Consider the following 18,963-nt stretch of genomic DNA (forward strand, 5'->3'; position numbering starts at 1 on the left):
AGGGCTGTGGTTGTGAGGAGGGGGAGGGGGTGAGAGGGCTGTGGTTGTGAGGAGTGTCCACAGAACTCTATGCTACCTAATTCCTACTATTATAAAATTGCCTTTACAGGACCTCACATGTTCGTACTGTTACAAACTTCTGGAGGGCATGTGGTAAGCATCAAATGTCATTCTCTTCCAACCTATAAAGCAGATATGAATATGCTTTGGTGAAGTGTTGTTTTGTATTTTTAGGTTATCTATCAATAATTAATATGAAACTTCTGGACAATATTTTTAAATATTAAGGGATGAATTTCAGGCATCCTTAAACATTCTTTTACAAAATCCAAAACTGAAGTATCACTGTATTCATATGTTCCTTGTCCTGGTGGTGCAAGCTAGCTAGGCAGTGGCCATTATGACAACTTTAACAAGTAGCTCAGTGCACACCCTGGGATCCAAAACCTTTGGACACTATGCTCTTACTTCACTCATACCAGAAAGGCTTATATAAGTCAGCTATACACTAATCACTGTACAATACACTACACTGTTTCTTATCACTTAACCAGATAACATGTGGATTTATGCAGGACATACTAACCTGTCTGCCCAGCCTGCATATGCACTTTCCTATCTATCTAGACTACATGGTCAGAATATTTTATCACTCCCCTCACCCCCCCCCCCCCTCCACTTCTGGAACACTACCCACATTCGCTTCGTTATAGATCAACCATTCAAAGAAGCAACTACGTGAAATTCATTTTTCTCTCCAAGTTGCCCTTTGGTGATTGTTTCTTACCAAATAGTGTGACCCACTAGCAGAGTGGACGGCTTCTAATGGACTTAGATAAACTTGGATAGTCTATAGAAATACTAGACAGATGACTAAGCAGGGTTTGTTGATTGCAAACAACATTTACTCTCACTATCTATTTAATACAGTTTTCTTTCCCTTCAGAGTTGTGCACATTTCAACAAACACAGACATATTTGACCAGAAGAAGATATTTCCTGACAATAATTGGACTTACAGTGGCTTTATCCAGTACTTTTATGGTCCCTTGTGAAGGGAGTGCACTGTTCTTTAGCTCCTCTCCGAGGCGACAGCAGGGATTGTCTCCTAGATCTCCGAAAACGACAAGGTAGATATCACTGCAAAGAAGGAATCAAGAATAATATCAATAATGAATATTCATAAGTCTACCCAACCAAAAGTTTAAAGTGCCAGTACTGAAAGTTTGAGTGTTATTTTTAAAGTGTTTACCACATAGACTGGGATGGTAGAACTAGAAGCAATGAAGAGAGGGGGGGGGGTGGGGTCACATGCCCTTCTAGTTTTGTGAAAAACTGCCCCTTTTGTGAAAAGGTCACCCATTAATTGCAAGTGCTCCTTTCTAGTGACAAAAAGTAACCTTCTTATGATTTTATAATTATAAAATTGTAACTACAAAAGTGCCTTCTTGTTGAAAAATATGTAACAAATCATTCAAAGACTAGAATTTGTTGTATGGAATGAACAGAGGTTCCATTTGGTTGGAAAATGTCAGCAATATCTTTCTGCCCTGCCCCCACAAATAACAGTCACATGTTCCACTGCCCTTTGATGTTTTTGCCCCTCCATATTGTACCCGCCTCCTCCACCCATGGTCCAAACTGATAAAAGGCTCCATTCCCTATAGCATGGTCCATCCCTCCAACTATGACTCACTCCCAATGGTATGCTCCATATCACCATAGCATGGTCCATCCCAATAATATGCTTCGTTCCCTACAGCATGGTCCAAACTCATATAATGCTCCATTCCCCATAGCATGGTCCATCTCAATAGTATGACCCATTCCCTATAGCATGGTCCATACTTATAAAATGCTCCATTCCCCATAGCATGTTCCATCTCAATAGTAAGCTCCATTCCCCATAGCATGGTCCATACTCATATAATGCTCCATTCCCTATTGCATGGTCCATCCCAATAGTTTGTTCCATTCCCCATAGCAGGGTCCATCACCATATAAATGCTCCATTCCCCATAGCATGGTCCATCTCAATAGTATGCTCCATTGAGTCCATTCCCTATAGCATGGTCCATCCATCAATCTATGACTCACTCCCAATAGTATGCACCATTCCCCATAGCATTATCAATTTCTCATATCATTGCCCGTCTCCCATAATATGCCCTGTTCCCCAAAGTATACTCAACAGTCAATACCCTATTGCATGCCTCATAACCTGTTAAGTTCTTACCTCTCTACCATACACGATGGCACCATCATGCAAGAACACATGGACAACGTCAGATTCTGGATTGGATGCCTCACCACTTCCATCAGAATCGTAGTATGTGACAGACAGACCTTTGACCTTTTCCAAGTTAAAGATGCGGCAGGGAAAATGGAAAATTGTTAACATGCAAACGTATGCTTTCAACAGTTTGTACAAAAGGGTTTCATGAAACTCCATTTACTTTCAATAATACTTTTAATAATGGTATCTGGAAAGACAAATACCAGTGGACACTGACTTCTCTTAAAGTTTTATAATCTCAAGGATGCAAAGTTCTTACCTAACTGATGTATCTGGTTCTGTTTTGTCTTTAATCTGACTATATCACAAGTTACAGGATTTTACAAGCCAAATTATTATTTGAACAAAGCAAGACCAACACTTTGACATATTTAATGAAACTCCTAAACCATCTTTTTGAGAAATATCTATCACATTGGGACGGTGGAGATGGGTGGCATAGCTGGCATGTGACTCCTCCCACTACTCCACTTTTGCTGAAAACCTTAAGTCAAAATTGATTAGTAATGAAGAAAAAAGTAACTCCAGTCTCCTTTCTATTTTTGTAGATAAAAAGTGACCAATTTTTCGAAAACTTAAAAGAAATTATGACTAAAAAATTGCAAAGTTACAAATTTGAAAATCATGAAATCAAAAATAAAATATTTCACCTCTCCTTTGGCTAACATGTCATTAATAAATGTCTGCCAGGAGATGTTCTGGGCATCATCTCCCTCCGAGAGAATGTTCAGCAACGTGATTATAAGGAGGAGCATTAGCAACATTCGGATATTATCATTGTCCAAACTTCCCTCTCTGAGGATCTGTATCATCATTAGAAGGAAGAAAAAGAAGAGATATATTAATTAATCATTTCAATTCACAACTAGAGCTGCAATGACACTGTAGCTCAACTGCAAACTACCTGATGTCTTCAAAATATTGAACAAGGTATGTAATGGTTAGTTGTACTCCAAGAATTAACAAATATTGTTGATTGCAAGAAAACTGTTTGTCTTTTAGTGGTTTCTCATGTAGTGAAGCTGGTATGTACGTGTATGTTGTGAGTGGGATTGTAAGTAGGTGACATGCTAGCTTGAAACAACATTATCTCAAGATGGGTAACTACTGTTAGATTTAGTAACTGAACATCATGTTGTTGAGTTGTAGTTGAGACTGCTTTACAGTAACTTCCAGACTCAGCTAAGCCATTGTATTGATAGAAATCCTTTTGAAAAGCTCAGTTCAGTTACAATGACAGGAACCCAGTAGGACCTAGTTGAGAGGAGTCTCAGTTGAGAACCTAGTTGGGCCCAGTTGAGAAGGTAACCTAGTTAAGAAACCCAGCTGGTGATGCTCCCAAACACATTTTGGCTATGTTTCTGAGGCAGTATTTGATATCACTGAGATGACCTGAGATGACCTTTGACCATATTACAAATGAATCACTTTTGTGGCCCATTAACTGATGATCCCCATGCATGGCCAACTAAAGTCACAATAACACAAAAGCTGTCAGAGGAGTAGGCTTTGATATGAACATTTTGACCTCATGTGACCTCAGCTAACCTTTAAATGACATCTAAAGTAAGAACACCTTTTATGACCAATCAATAACTGTACACTGTGACCAAGTTTGATTAAAATCAAACATTAACCCAAGGAGGAGTATGCTTTGGCGTGATTTCACTGTTTTAGCTCTTTGACCCCAAATGATGTGTGACCTCCTTTTTGCTAGCATGAGTATCAACCTGTTGATATGCGTTATTAACTCACCAAGTTCGACAAGAAACGATCAAACAGCATGCGCATGGCCTTTCAACAACTGTTGACAGACAGACAGATGCATTGCCATTACAAAAGTTAAACTAGTTGAGCTAAAACTTAAAAGACGAGTCCAGGGAGTATTTTATACTTTATCGTGAAATATCAAAGGCAAACATATCTCCAAGCATCTCAAGAAACAAGCATGTAATTCCTTCAAGTAATTTTTGATATAACAACAGCTACAGTTGGTCCATTGTTGTACCAAGAGTGAACTTGTAGCAGACAGGTGAGATGTCCTAGATACACTATGACAACAGTTTATTTTGTCTGTTCACAATTTGAATCCAGTTGTCTTCCTCTTAAATGGGTTGAGCACTATTACTCTACATTCATTGGAAACTTGTTATCGTCAAATCATCGCACAAGTGCATTAACCCCTACAAAATCAAAACAATAGAATAAAAAAAATAAGCCTAACCAATTATTTTCTCATCTGCCTGCTACCATGACTTCATCACACATGTCTGTTTGATATAATTGCAACTATTAAAACTGTTTGTAAAACTATAACGCAAATTTAGAATAAATTTATCCTAGACATATTGATTCAGATTTCATTAATCAATTTTGGGTCAAAATAAGTTGTTGTGCTTGCATAGTTTTAGCTGAGCCACATTTGGCAAAGACTTCATTCCACTGGATAGTGCCATGAGGTGTACACAATACGCCACTGGACTCCGACAAAAATTATATAAAAGAAAGACAAGGCTATCAGGCACCTTCAACTGAAAGACCACCTGGCAATGATACAAATTCTTGTGTACAAACGAATGAAAAAGTTTCTGTGCAGTTCTCTGCAATTGCTTCAAATTTAAATATTCAAATCAAATGACCAAACTTTATATTTGACACAATCACTCAATCCAACAATATTTTGACCAAGTATTACAAACAACCTACTAGGCATTAACTTCTGAAACCTCAAATTTACCTTTCGTATCAATACAAGTTAAATCTCTCACAGTGCACTGTGGTGAATATAAAACAACAACTTGACAAGAATTTGCAAAATGCTAATTATGAAAACTGAATCATTATGTTCATCAATGTATCTTCCCAACAGAATTAATACTTTATGATTTAGATTCAACATTCAGAGAGACACCATACTGTACCTTCTTCATCTTTTTGTTCCTGTTTCTCATCATTTTGATTTTGTCTGTTGGATTGTCTGGGAGAACTGGAAAATTGTAAAGTTGCTGAAAGAAAAAAGATCACACAATAATTACACGCAGCAAACATTCTCATCACAAAAGGTAACAAACTTTGGTTTTAGATTAATAGGCTCAGTGTACCCATTAAACATTTATGCCCAAAATATTTTTCAAACTGGTATTGCTCAAAGTAGATCTTTGTATTATGCTTAGTAAAGCATTGAACACTCTCCTTCTTTGGGTACTCCAATGTGATGAAACCTGAGAAGGGATATAAGGAAAAAAATGAAAAACAGGGTTTCAGTTAAGGTGATCTGGAAAACATTGGTTTACAGTATGTAACTTCTCAAATGGCTTTCATTAATGCTGCCAAAATGTATTGACTTTACACATCATAACAGTAGACAATGTCATGGTTGTATCAAGGGGCTAAATACTGTACTAGTGTTTGCACGGGTTATCCGGGTACCCGGGTACCCACCCGACGCGAAAAAAATTGGCAAACCGACGGTTAGGCAAATTTCCCATTGACTTAGTGTGGTGTCCCAGCAAAAAATGTACCCTAATTTTACCGCGGTAAACTATGGTAAATGTGTGGTAAATAGGGTAAATGTGTGGTAAAATTGTGGTAAAATCAACTGCGGTACATTTACCGCAGTTTTACCATGGTATTACTGCGGTAAAAATGCGGTACATTTACCGCGGTAAATTTACCGCAGTTTTACCATGATATTACCGCGGTATAAGTAGGGTAAAAGTGCGGTACATTTACCGCGGTAAATTTACCGCAGTTTTACCCTACTTATACCGCGGTATAAGTAGGGTAAAAGTGTGGTACATTTACTACGGTAAATTTACCGCAGTTTTACCATGGTATTACCGCGGTAAAAGTGTGGTACATTTACTACGGTAAATTTACCACAATTTTACCATGGTAATGATGGTATTACCGTGGTAAAAGTAGGGTAAAAGTGTGGTTCATTTACTGCGGTAAATTTACCGCAGTTTTACCATGATATAACCGCGGTATAAGTAGGGTAAAAGTGCGGTACATTTACTACGGTAAATTAACGACAGTTTTACCATGGTATTACCGCGGTAAAAGTAGGGTAAAAGTGTGGTACATTTACTACGGTAAATTTACCATAGTTTTACCATGATATTACTGTAGTAAAAGTAGGGTAAGTTTATATGGTACATAAACTACATATGTGAAATTCCTACAATTGTGCCTTGATTAACCACAGTAAAAATAGGGTAAAACTATACGGTGCAATTATACTATGGTAAATTTACCATAATTGTACCACAGTAGAACATATATGGGTCACACTATGAAACATGATGGTACATTTACAGCAATTTTTCCATGATTTTGTCCCATATTTTTGCAATACTGATATGACAAACCTTTTGTTCTACTCATATCTTAATGTTGGCAATATAAATTACCTGTGGATATGAGTTGAATAAAGAAGAGAGACAAACTGCTATTCTTATATGTTATAGTATGCATCTCTTTTCCTAAAAAAAAACAAGCAGAGGATAGATACATAGAGAATTCCTTCATGGAATCCCTGATATATTTGAGAGGAGACAACAATTAATTCTTTTTTCATTATTAGGGAGAACCTAAAAGCCTTTAAAATGAAAAAAGAACTATATAAACTAGCACACATAAGGCATAGGTTCTGTGCCTCAACACTGTGGCACACAAAAATTGACCAATCAGTGTCCTCAGATTTGGGTATTCTCTGTCAGGTCCAATAAGTGACTTGACAAGTCTATGTAATTATGTTCAGAGTACTCTTTCCATTTAAAACAAGTCTTTGAGGACAATAAGAGATCAAAAGTCCAATCTGGACTACCGATCTAGTCAAAAGAAGAGAGTCAGGAATCATACCAGCTAAATGAAATTCAACAAAGCTTTCTCATGTGTGAAACCTCCATGGATTTGATGAATTAAAAACTGATGCATTCTACAACTGAGGACTTATATGTCAGGCATACAACCATTACAATAAGGGTAACAGCATATAGCCAAATCATAATACAGTACACTGATGGGTGAAATTCAAAGGAATATATGGTGTACATGCTAATTGAAATAAGGACAAAATCATGCTCATTGCAATGTAAGGTAAAACTGTCCTGCAATTAGTGTAAAATCATGGTAAACTGAGGTAAAACTAAGGTAAAAGCGTAGTAAATCTACGGTAAAATTGGGGTAAAATGTGGTAAGGGCGTGGTAAAAGTATGGTAAATTGAGGTAAAACTAAGGTAAAAGCGTGGTAAATCTATGGTAAAATTGGGGTAAAAGAACGGTTAACTGGTAAAAGCGTGGTAAATATACGGTAAAATTGGGGTAAAAGAACGGTAAAACTGTGGTAAATTTGGGGTAAAAGCGTAGTAAAAGTGTAGTAAAAGCGCGGTAAAAGTATGGTAACACCGTGGTAAATTGGGGTAAAAGTGAGGTAAAACCATGGTAAATTTGTGGTAATTTACTGCGGTAAACCGCGGTTTACCGCGTCCATAGGGCCAAAACACCGCGGTAATGTACAACAAATTTACCACGTTTTTACCCCGGTTTTACCGGGGTAAAAGTGTGGTATGTTACCGCGGTAAATTTGAGGTAAATTTTTTCCTGGGGTTAGGCTACAATGCGGTCGAAGATAACAGCAATAACGAAGGAACCCACCCAACGCGATACTACCCGGTTCCTAATTTATTACCCGAATCCTACGCAAAGTGTGATTGTATAAAAAAAAAAATTGCAAACTGATGGTTAGGCAGATTTCCCATTGACTTAGTGTGTTGTTAGGCTACCATGAGGTCGAAGATAACAGCAAAAACGAAAGCTTTCCATAGATATCTTACACTGTAACTGCGTCACAATTTTTGCTAATAAACAGATGGCTAGGCTAGATTACCCCTATTGACTTAGTGTGGTGTTAGGCAACCATGTGGTCGAACATAATGTTGCAATAACGAAAATATTCCATGGATGTCTTATAACTGCGTCACAACTTCAGCAAATAAACAGATGGTTAGGCTTAGCTAGATTTCTCATTCTTGGTCTTGGTCTTGGTGTGATACTGCACAAATCGCCCCTGATGTGGCTGTTAACGTGCAGTCCTCCAAGCTGGCTAATGGTTTAATTAACTTGAAGGAGGCGGTGTTTGGTGCTGATTTTAGACTACCATGTGGAAGAAATTATTAATTATTCATTCGTTTATTTCATAAAAGTAAAGGCTGGCAAGGAATTTTAAGAGATGTTTATGGATTATAGACGGGATAACTAAAAAACAGTAATCGCAAGTTGCTTTTTACTAATCGTTTTTTTCCAAATGCGATCAAATTGCGGGAATCGCGCAATCTCGCGGCTAATGCGAACCCTGGGCCTGCATAATAGATAGTAGTAGTAGTAACAACTGTTTAAGAGCTAAATGGATATTTATATGGTTTGATCCAATGGACGTGCACGAGCAAGCAAAAGCAGCGGCGGCAGTGCGATGTTAGTAGTAATGCTAATTATAATTAAATAATTAATTTATTAACAAGTTAATGAAAGAAAAAAAAAAAAAAATTATTGAGGAAGGTTTTACACCTTATCTTACACAGGTCTACGTATTTGAACATGAAAACATTGTCAGTAGAGAATATAATGCATTTATTACATCATCCGATATGTAATTTCTTGAAAATCGTGATACACGAGGGTAAACAATTTTTTCCGGGTATGTATGTATGTATAGTGATCTTCCCGGGTACCCGGGTACCCGACGAGTAACGGCCCTCGGGTACCCGGTTCCCGATTTTTGGACCCGTGTAAATACTACTAAATACCATACAATAATACACATGCACATTTTTGGTATGTTCCTGTACAATTCTGTTCCATGCTAAAAACGGAATTAAAATTTAAATGCCTGATTGTACGTAGAAAGTTTGAGAAATGTATTCAACCACACTCTAATATTAAATGGCATGGCTAAAATGATACCAGAACACGATAAAATGAACAATTTAAATGTGGACTCAACTAGATGAATACTTAACTGTTCAACATGCTCCTTGTTTTTTTTTTCTTAAGTTTTAGAGGCTAAATCTCATTTATAAACCCAAGTGAAATGTTCTTGAAGATGGGAACTAGCAACCTCCTATTTAAAGGATTAGGCTTGGTATCTATAAGATTAAAAGCATACTCTAAGTTTGCTATGTACATTAGAGTGTATATTTTCATAATCCATTCTGATACATAAACCACTTGCACAAATTACTGCTGGAGTAAACCAGCATTAATGCAAGTTGAGCATGTTCTATATATAAGTCATTATTTGATACTGGGTTACTAAAGTGTGACATGCATGTTCAAAAATGAATTACACAAAGGTATCTATTTGAGTGCTGATTCTGGTTCTCCGGTGAATGTCGAACACAATTAGTAATGTTAAAAGATAATACAGTATTAAGAAAGGTGGATGTGAGGCAAATAAAAAGGACAAGTGATGATGTTAACGTATGTTACTCGGTGTCCTACAGTTGTCTATAAACATAGCCCCTTCTCAATTAAAGTGAAGGGGAATATATATGAGCAATGTTAAATGATATCTTATGACACAAAAAAAAAATTGAAGTTCTTATCACATTCCATTGTAAGTTAATGAGGCTGATCATTTAGGACACCATAACATACGTTAACAACACAACAGGAATTTGGAGTTATAGAACTTAGCCACTGGCTCAATGACAAATTTCATCAACTAGTTAGATAGAGTACCTTAGAACTACATGGAATGATGTGTTTCTTAGCATGGAAGTTCTCAGTCTTCTCAATAATTTACATTCAAAGTGCATATTGTTAACGTATGTTATGAAGACACCAAAAATTGAGACACCATCACATACGTTAACAGATGTTCCAAAACCATGTTTTAGACTCATTGGATGATGGAAATAGTTTAATTCTATTTCAAACATGGTGAAAATTAAGTGAGTTGAATATTCTGTGAGAATTCCTGACATGGGCCTAAAATAGATTTTCACAGTTAACGTATGTTATGCAGGCTAGAAATGAGGACACCACACACAAATTGTGACTGATACAGAGGAATTGAACTACTAGCAGTGAAAGAATTGTTTACTATCAGTGTATGTGGGGTGTTGATCAGTTAAAAATGTTTTGATATTCAAAACTATCAGTTGATAGTGAAATAATGCCCATTTAACGTACGTTATGTTGAGGACACCGAACAATTTGTACAGTTTAACAACCAATAACAAGTTTTTTTCGCATGTATTTTTGAATGAATTTGTCCTCTGAGATGCCATTAGACCTATTCTCAGCATGAGTAGTGAGTTTCTGGGACTTGCAATCCCTAGTACACTACTGTGCAGTGTGTGATTAGGTTATGATCATGAAAAGTTGCCACCAGTTAACGTATGTGATGCAGGAGGACACCAAAAATATGTACGTTAACAAAGATGAAGATCTTTATTTTTCAGCAGTTGATGAGCATGGGTGACTGAAATTTGCAAGTGTAATTGAAGCTCTGCTTTCACTTGAATAGAAAATGCAAACTCAAGGCATAATAATATGGGAAAAACTAAGAAAAGTGCATCTCAATTACAGCCATTTTCATAATGTCACACTTTGGTGTCCAAAATTAGGCCAATTTTTGCAGTAAAACCCTCATAATTTCGCATCCCCACAATTTATGGATGAATATAAACTATCAATGATATCTGATGGTATATTGACACAGCCATTGAAAAGGGAAATACAAGCAAAGGGGTATGATGAATGGAAATTTCAGCAAAATGAAAAAAGGGACATAAAATCTCTCCAGTATCAAATATATGCTTATATACATAAATTTCTGAAACTTTCAACTGGAAACTTTCCCAATGACTCTTATATAAGATCTAATTGCATCCTGTGTCAAATAGTTCTTGAAAGATCTTTGATGTGACCTGCATAAGTTTATGGTAATCAAACTTTAAAGCCTCATTATACATACAAACTCCACTTCTACTTTCACTAAACAATCTTTTCATGATAACTATAACTTTATGACAATATTGTCAGAATTTTGGCTTATTTACACAGTTCAAAGAAATGAAAATTTCAGACAAGAAAATTGTTTAATATCCACAACATTTATCATGAGTATGTGTGGGTACTGGGCAAGAGCATTGAGCTTTCGTTCATAACTGTACATGTGTTGTGTGTAACCACTACTGTATGCATAGTATTATAAATGATAGCATTACATAATATAGCTGGCTCTCTCTCACACAGTTTTCTGTAGCTGATATAGCCATTAGAATGACACATTTATAAATAGTCTTGACTCGTTAGCTCTTCCCTGGCAGTGGAATGTCTGACCATATTTAGTGTTCACTGTGTATCCGTCATCATTTCTGTTTCTAATTTTTCAAATTACAGACAATACGTACATTTGCTTGTGCCAGTGTTAGCCTATGATACCGTGAATGCCACTACAACAATACTGTATTTACACACATGAATGCATACTGTAAACCATTGGCAATTTTGCATGCATGAAAATGATGAAACTACATTACAACTACAGTATTTACAAACTGCAGGAGTGTGAGACTTAATGCATAACATTGCATACCAAGTTGATGTTGAAGTGGTAAAGTTGGCCTTCATATCTTCTGACTTGGTTCCTTGCTCTGCCTTGTATTGCCGAACATGTGCTGAAAACCGATGATTGCAAGTGATGACAGTTTGTATTGTACCTTGAATTATTAAGTTGAGATACTTTGTACTGGTTATTTGCACAACTTGCACTAGACCTTTCATTCCATACGTTATGCGCCGGTTCTAACAGGTTTCGCTAAACTAGTACACGTAGATTTCTTACGAGCATAAACTTTCTTACGGTTTTCTCTAACGATTATTTTTCCTCTCAATTTCTTCGACCACTCTCTTTTGGTTGAAATTAAACGAATAACTCCACTCATGATTTAAAAGGTTCACTCTAGGGATGGAAGAAACGGTCTGTATCCAGTTTGTTGACAATTTGTTTTTAGATTGGAAGGGCTACAAGGATATTTGTCAGTTCTCCACCACTGTTTGGGAATTGTTACGATTACATCATAACAAATTGCCCAGTGCTTATAAGGAACTCACCAAATTGGTCACTTCAAATATGCCAGGCACACTGACACATTCATCTGGCTGAAGTTGGCGAACAATAAGAGCGACCAATAGTAGCGAACAATAAGAGCGACCAATAAGGGCGACCAAAAAATGCTAGAAAGTGCAAATGATACTACGGAGTTGTGTAGTGGCCTTCGTAATGGGCCATGTGGCAAAAATGATGTGTTTAAAGCAAATTGAATGATCGAATGCTTTCAATCGATTGCAATTAGGAGGGAAAGACAGGCTTTTGGACGTTCCATGCATTAACTAATTTATTATAAGAGATTCACACCCGACAAACTCGTAATTATGGAACGGGGTATAAAATATCCCCAAAGTCAGGGTATGGCCTAACTCATTATCGTGGTAAAGCAAAATTATAGCTCTTAAAATATCAGACCTGCCCCGAATATCAGCGAAAAGCGTAAGTTTGGGGTAAAAGATAACATATTTGGAAACAAAGCTTAATGCGAAACATGCAGAAGGGTGGGGTGAACGTTAAAGCTGACATTACACTCTACCAAAGTATGCCAACAACCGTGAGGGACGATGTCGGGCAGGGGGTTATTAACAATTAACTCGGCAACTGAAAGTAAAACGTAGCATATATATACTGTTGGCTAACAAATCAAATCTGTAACTCAGTATCATTGGGGAGCAAAAACGTAGCTGACGTCACCAGCTATCACCCCATACCAACAAACCTCGGGGGACGGTATCATTTAAGGTGTTATTAACACCCAGACTCGACGCAAAGTCTCATTCACAGTTTATATACGGTTTTTCAACACGATTTTTGGCTAACAAATCAAATCTGTAACTCAGTATCATTGGGGTCCCCATGGTAGCTGACGTCACCAGCTATCAACCCATACCAACAAACCTCGGGGGACGGTATCATTTAAGGTGTTATTAACACCCAAACTCGACGCCAAGTCTCATTTACAGTTTATATATGGTTTTTCAACACGATTTTTGGCTAACAAATCAAATCTGTAACTCAGTATCATTGGGGTCCCCAAAGAAGCTGACGTCACCCTCTATCACCCCATACCAACAAACCTCGGGGGACGGTATCATTTAAGGTGTTATTAACACCCAAACTCGACGCAAAGTATCATCTACAGTTTAAATACGGTTTTTCAACACGATTTTTGGCTAACAAATCAAATCTGTAACTCAGTATCATTGGGGTCCCCATGGTAGCTGACGTCACCAGCTATCACCCCATACCAACAAACCTCGGGGGACGGTATCATTTAAGGTGTTATTAACACCCAAACTCGACGCAAAGTATCATCTACAGTTTAAATACGGTTTTTCAACACGATTTTTGGCTAACAAATCAAATCTGTAACTCAGTATCATTGGGGTCCCCAAAGTAGCTGACGTTACCCACTAGCACCCCATGCCAACAAACCTCGGGGTACGGTATCATTTAAGGTGTTATTAACACCCAAACTCGACGCAAAGTCTCATCTACAGTTTAAATACGGTTTTTCAACACGATTTTTGGCTAACAAATCAAATCTGTAACTCAGTATCATTTGGGTCCCCAAAGTAGCTGACGTCACCAGCTATCACCCCATACCAACAAACCTCGGGGGACGGTATCATTTAGGGTGTTATTAACACCCAAACTCGACGAAAAGTATCATCTACAGTTTATATACGGTTTTTCAACACGATTTTTGGCTAACAAATCAAATCTGTAACTCAGTATCATTGGGGTCCCCAAAGTAGCTGACGTTACCCACTAGCACCCCATGCCAACAAACCTCGGGGGACGGTATCTTTTAGGGTGTTATTAACACCCAAACTCGACGCAAAGTCTCATTTACAGTTTATATACGGTTTTTCAACACGATTTTTGGCTTACAAATCAAATCTGTAACTCAGTATCATTGGGGTCCCCAAAGTAGCTGACGTCACCAGCTATCACCCCATACCAACAAACCTCGGGGGACGGTATCATTTATGGTGTTATTAACACCCAAACTCGACGAAAAGTATCATCTACAGTTTATATACAGTTTTTCAACACGATTTTTGGCTAACAAATCAAATCTGTAACTCAGTATCATTGGGGTCCCCATGGTAGCTGACGTCACCCTCTATTACCCCATGCCAACAAAAATCGGGGGACGGTATCATTTAGGGTGTTAACACCCAAACTCGAGGCAGAGTCTCATCAACCGTTAGTATACGGTTTTTCAACACAGTTTTTGGCTTACAAATCAATCTTACTTTTTGAATTTGTCATTAAACTTAAAACCTGCAGGGTTCTCGCCCGCTTTTTTGTCAAACCGGGTGGTCTCAAGTGCCGATGATCAATTCGGATGCCAAAGGTATCCGCGCGATCGCGTAGCGTAGCGATCGCACTCTCGGCGTGTGGTCAAGGGGCAAAGTTCGTTGTGTGGGTCCAAGGGGCTAAGCCCCCGGAAGCTCCGCGATTTTCGTCTTTTTTAAGTAGGCAAACTGCTTGAAATTGACTTTTTTCGAGCTATGATTTATAAATGCTCAAATATTTTTCAATAACTTAGAGTTATACATGACTGCCGAATAATAAAGACAAAATAAACTGGTCTTGGTGATTCTTCCAGCAGCCAAGCCACTTGAAATTCGCGCTACTTTACAAAGCTATGATTTCTTAACTTTTCAAATGTATGGCAATAACCTGGACATTGCTGTTAGTTATACTCTACAGTATAAAGAAAGATAGTCAACTGACCATTGACTAGAGTCAACATTACATAAACTGCTACATAAACTGAATGACTATTTTTTTTGTGTGTGTCACGGTGATTCAGTTGTGACTTCATTTTTTTCCTGCCCTGGTTTAGGTTATGTACGATGTTTAAATACAAACATTCTGGCATCTCTCAGTACCCAGAAAACACAAACTTCGTTCGCAACCTTTTGCTGTGTAAAAGCAGGGATCGTTTGTGTCGCGATATCACTATACTGAAGCGCTTACGTGATACCTGGAATGTGTTATTTGCCGTGGTTGCAGTTGGGAATAGGAAGAGTGAACTGAAAAGTGTGAATATTTAGTCGATGGTTTTATTCACATTAAAAATGTCAAAATGTTTCAGTAGTACTTGCTAACGTTGATTATTTATAACAGCTATAAAACCAGGCACCCAACTTTCAAACAGCTAGGGCGCACAACTTTCGAACCGATCGGCGAGAGCCAAAATCAAATTCAAACCTGGAGCCCCGCCCGGTTAAATCGGACTGGCGAGAACCCTGGCGTTATTACCTGGTTAATACATATTCAAAATTCATGAAGGGCAACTTCAGAACATGGAACAAGAGTGATCATCACAACCTGGGATAAATAACCTTATCATGCATGGATACAAATGTACTAATTGAATTAGTGCTCCTGCTTTTGTATTTTTGATGGTGAGTGTATCTTATCAGATCTGTATTCAGCAGTTGTTAGATCAGTGGTAGAGAAACATTATCATTGGTTGAGTGCACTTTAAAGGGAACACGCATACACCCTTTGTTCATTATATGACGTTTGTAACTTATAAAATACAAGTTGATCCCTTTATATCCAATATATGTCTTCTGAAACATCACGAGGGTACCTTTGTTGGAACATAAAAGGAGATTGAAGAATTTAGCCGACGATAGAAAACAAGATTTAGGTAACTGCATGCCTGTTGATTATGCCCTTTAAAGGAGTTGGTTAACGGTATAGTACGGATTAAACCGATAGTGACTGAAACAAAAAACTTGAGGTTTCATCGGTTGTTGATTACACAGACTTGTGTAGGTACGTTTTGTTGACCTGGATTCAGGTCTCTCTAAATGATACACCAATAGTTAAAAGTCGAAAGAGCTATTTTTTAAATTTTCATTCCAGTGAAGTTAGAGCATGTGTACACATCAATGAAAGATGACCAAACTTGATCATAGTGTCCTTGAGTAGTGGGTCATATGGGTGTTTAGTAAGTTTATGCCAAAGGTTATACAGAGGTCATCTGAGTTAATTGTGTGAACACACTCAAAATGCTTCTCGTATATGGGTGATCACCAGGGTTGTCACGTACCAGACCATTTTTAGAGCCGGGTAATTTGTGACAGTGATCCGCGCCCTGGGAGAGGGGTATAAAGGGAGGGGGTGTCCCCCTCCCCTTTTGAAAAATTTTCAAATCCTGATGGTGCCTACATGCAAAATGGTGGCATTTAGAAAGGGTTTTGATCCTCAAAATTCTTCTGAGATACCTTTGTTTTTTCATGTGGATCACTGAATTTTCCTGGGATCTTTTTGAGCCCCTCATCACTCACCCCAGTGTTATTGTTCCAAATGCACATTGTTCTCATTTAGTATGCATGACCATTAAATCCCCCCAAAAAGGAATTCACATTTTACCTGCACGGCAGTGTACGCGGGAAATCATTGGTACAGCAGGCTGTCGTCTGATGATTTGCATGCTACAGTACTGTACAACATTCTTACAATGTGCGTGAAACACTTGTTCTTATAGTTAAACTTGGCAAATCGCCAAGAAACGATTGGCAGTGGAACGTCTCTACATAGCTAAACAGCGAACAGTATCCAATGCACCGAGTCTTGTCTCGACATGTTTTTTGAACAGTACTCAGTGCAACGTTTCCTAGCCTAATGTGCCTAAAGTCCACACAAAACGCGAGGCCTAATGTTACTACTAAAAATGATATGTAACCCCGAAAGGATAAGGCACGAAGTTTCCTTCTTGCTTTTTATTACTTCTGGTAACCAGAACATATCGGGGAATAAAATAAACATGTATAAAAAGGTTTTGCCCTTCAACATGAAACTATTCTCGTTTAAAACTTTCTTTCAGTCAAAGTTCGTAAACTTCGTACTCGTGCTCGTAGGCCTACTCTGGATGTTTACAATAAACAATTGCATATAACGTGTGTTGGTTACAAGCGATCGGTTTACGCTACCTCCACGCTATGAATAGCGTTGTATCGATCGGTTCACTCCCATTGTGTCGGTGGTGAATAGCGAGCGAGGGGAATTTGCGTTCCTTTATTTGGAGTGCGGGGAAAGAAGCGTTCCTTTATTTGGAGCATGGTTAATTACAGATAAGCTGCGTTTTGCACTGAATCGCGCCAATCTTTACCAAGTTGCTTATTGGCGGTACTGTAGGCTAATTTGTGCCGGGCGGTAAGGCTGAAATTGACCTTGAGTACTGGGCGGAAATTTTGAGAGCTGGGTAGCACCGTCCGGCGCCGCCCGGCGTGGTGACAACCCTGGTGATCACCATGCTGGGTCATAGTGTTCACTTAATATGGAGACATAATTATGGTGAGTTTAAAATATGGATGTCAAAGATCATCTACTTATCTTTTGCAGTAAGTTGTATGTAACTACCGAAGGTTCTTTTCGTGCAGTTTGCATTGGATTATGAAGAATGTTGGTCATAGTGTTACTTGAACAGTAGTGGTAAGAATTTGGGGCCAACGGTCATCCGGGGCCCAAATTTGCGATTTTGTGTACAACACTGTGATTTTCTTCAGCAATAAAAGTTGTTTTTAAAAGAAATATGACTAAATATTTCAATAAACTTTCAATTTTTTTATAGCTCAAGAAGGTAATCCATAATTAGTATACCCTGTAATTTGCTTAAAAAGTCATGGTCTTTTCTCTTCTCTTCTACTTAGATATTAATTTCATTACTTGTCGTTTGTTGCATGTCTATTGAAGAATTAGGTTCTTATCAGCTTACTGCTGAATGCCGGAAGATCTATGAAGATTCATGTGGAGTTTGTCTTCGTTTGTTTGTTGTTTATTTGTTGTGTGTATGTGTAACTAAAAAAGTCAATGCAACTTAAAACTTCATGAAATGTACGTATAACTTGAAAAGATATCAGCCCAGCTGCTTTTCACGTAGTTTTGGCCGTTATGCGTTGATTGCAAAAACTGGTACACAATCAAATCATCATCTTAACATTGTTGAAAATATGAAAATATCTCAACTACTTATACAGTAAGTAAACCTTGATTGAAAGCCATACTTGATATATACATTCCCCTTATTATATACAAGAAACATATTGTATATATGCTGTCAATGTTAAATGCCAGATATCGAGTCAATATATTAGGTTAATTTATGTATTTCGAATCATGAGCCGTTTATTCTTTTTTTTTGCACTTTAACCAGTCATTTATAAAATAATTTTTTTCGGCACAATTTGAACAAGGGAGTCAGATACGTCATATCCTGTGACGGAATTGATGCTTTAACGCAAACGTATTTGAGAGAAAAACCAAAAACCATGGATTTGATCATCGTGTTTGCAACTCGGTGGTCCAACGTCTTAAAACAATTCACATGCTTATATGCAATTAGGTTGATTGAAGACAATTCGAGAAAAATGCCATGATAACATTTATCGCTAACCAATTTATATGATATTTTGTCTAAACCAAATTTACAGTTGGATCATTGTCATTAGACTACCCATCACATGTTATCTCAAATTGGTTCTATGGATCCCATTTTAGGAAAATCGGGCCTGAACTT

The 18,963-nt window shown here is 37.7% G+C and overlaps 1 protein-coding gene across 6 annotated transcripts in view; it reads right to left on the minus strand.

Moving 5' to 3' along the window:
* Positions 1 to 18,963, minus strand: part of LOC139965474 (uncharacterized) — a 172,637-nt gene that overhangs the window by 106,456 nt on the left and 47,218 nt on the right. For 2 of the 6 annotated variants that reach the window (XM_071967872.1, XM_071967871.1), the window contains exons 1-6: positions 11,901 to 12,386; positions 5,218 to 5,301; positions 4,052 to 4,100; positions 2,947 to 3,099; positions 2,237 to 2,353; positions 1,020 to 1,140 (exon numbers count right to left, since the gene is read on the minus strand). In XM_071967872.1, coding sequence (XP_071823973.1) covers positions 1,020 to 1,140; positions 2,237 to 2,319 — 204 coding nt within the window. In that variant the 5' untranslated portion in view covers positions 2,320 to 2,353; positions 2,947 to 3,099; positions 4,052 to 4,100; positions 5,218 to 5,301; positions 11,901 to 12,386. Of the gene's footprint in view, positions 1 to 1,019; positions 1,141 to 2,236; positions 2,354 to 2,946; positions 3,100 to 4,051; positions 4,101 to 5,217; positions 5,302 to 11,900; positions 12,387 to 18,963 lie in introns of those variants that run through there. The other 4 variants (XM_071967870.1, XM_071967867.1, XM_071967865.1 and 1 more) reach the window with 3 other exon arrangements.

Source organism: Apostichopus japonicus, chromosome 3 (assembly GCF_037975245.1).
Source record: "Apostichopus japonicus isolate 1M-3 chromosome 3, ASM3797524v1, whole genome shotgun sequence".
In the NCBI taxonomy this organism is placed as follows: domain Eukaryota; kingdom Metazoa; phylum Echinodermata; class Holothuroidea; order Aspidochirotida; family Stichopodidae; genus Apostichopus; species Apostichopus japonicus.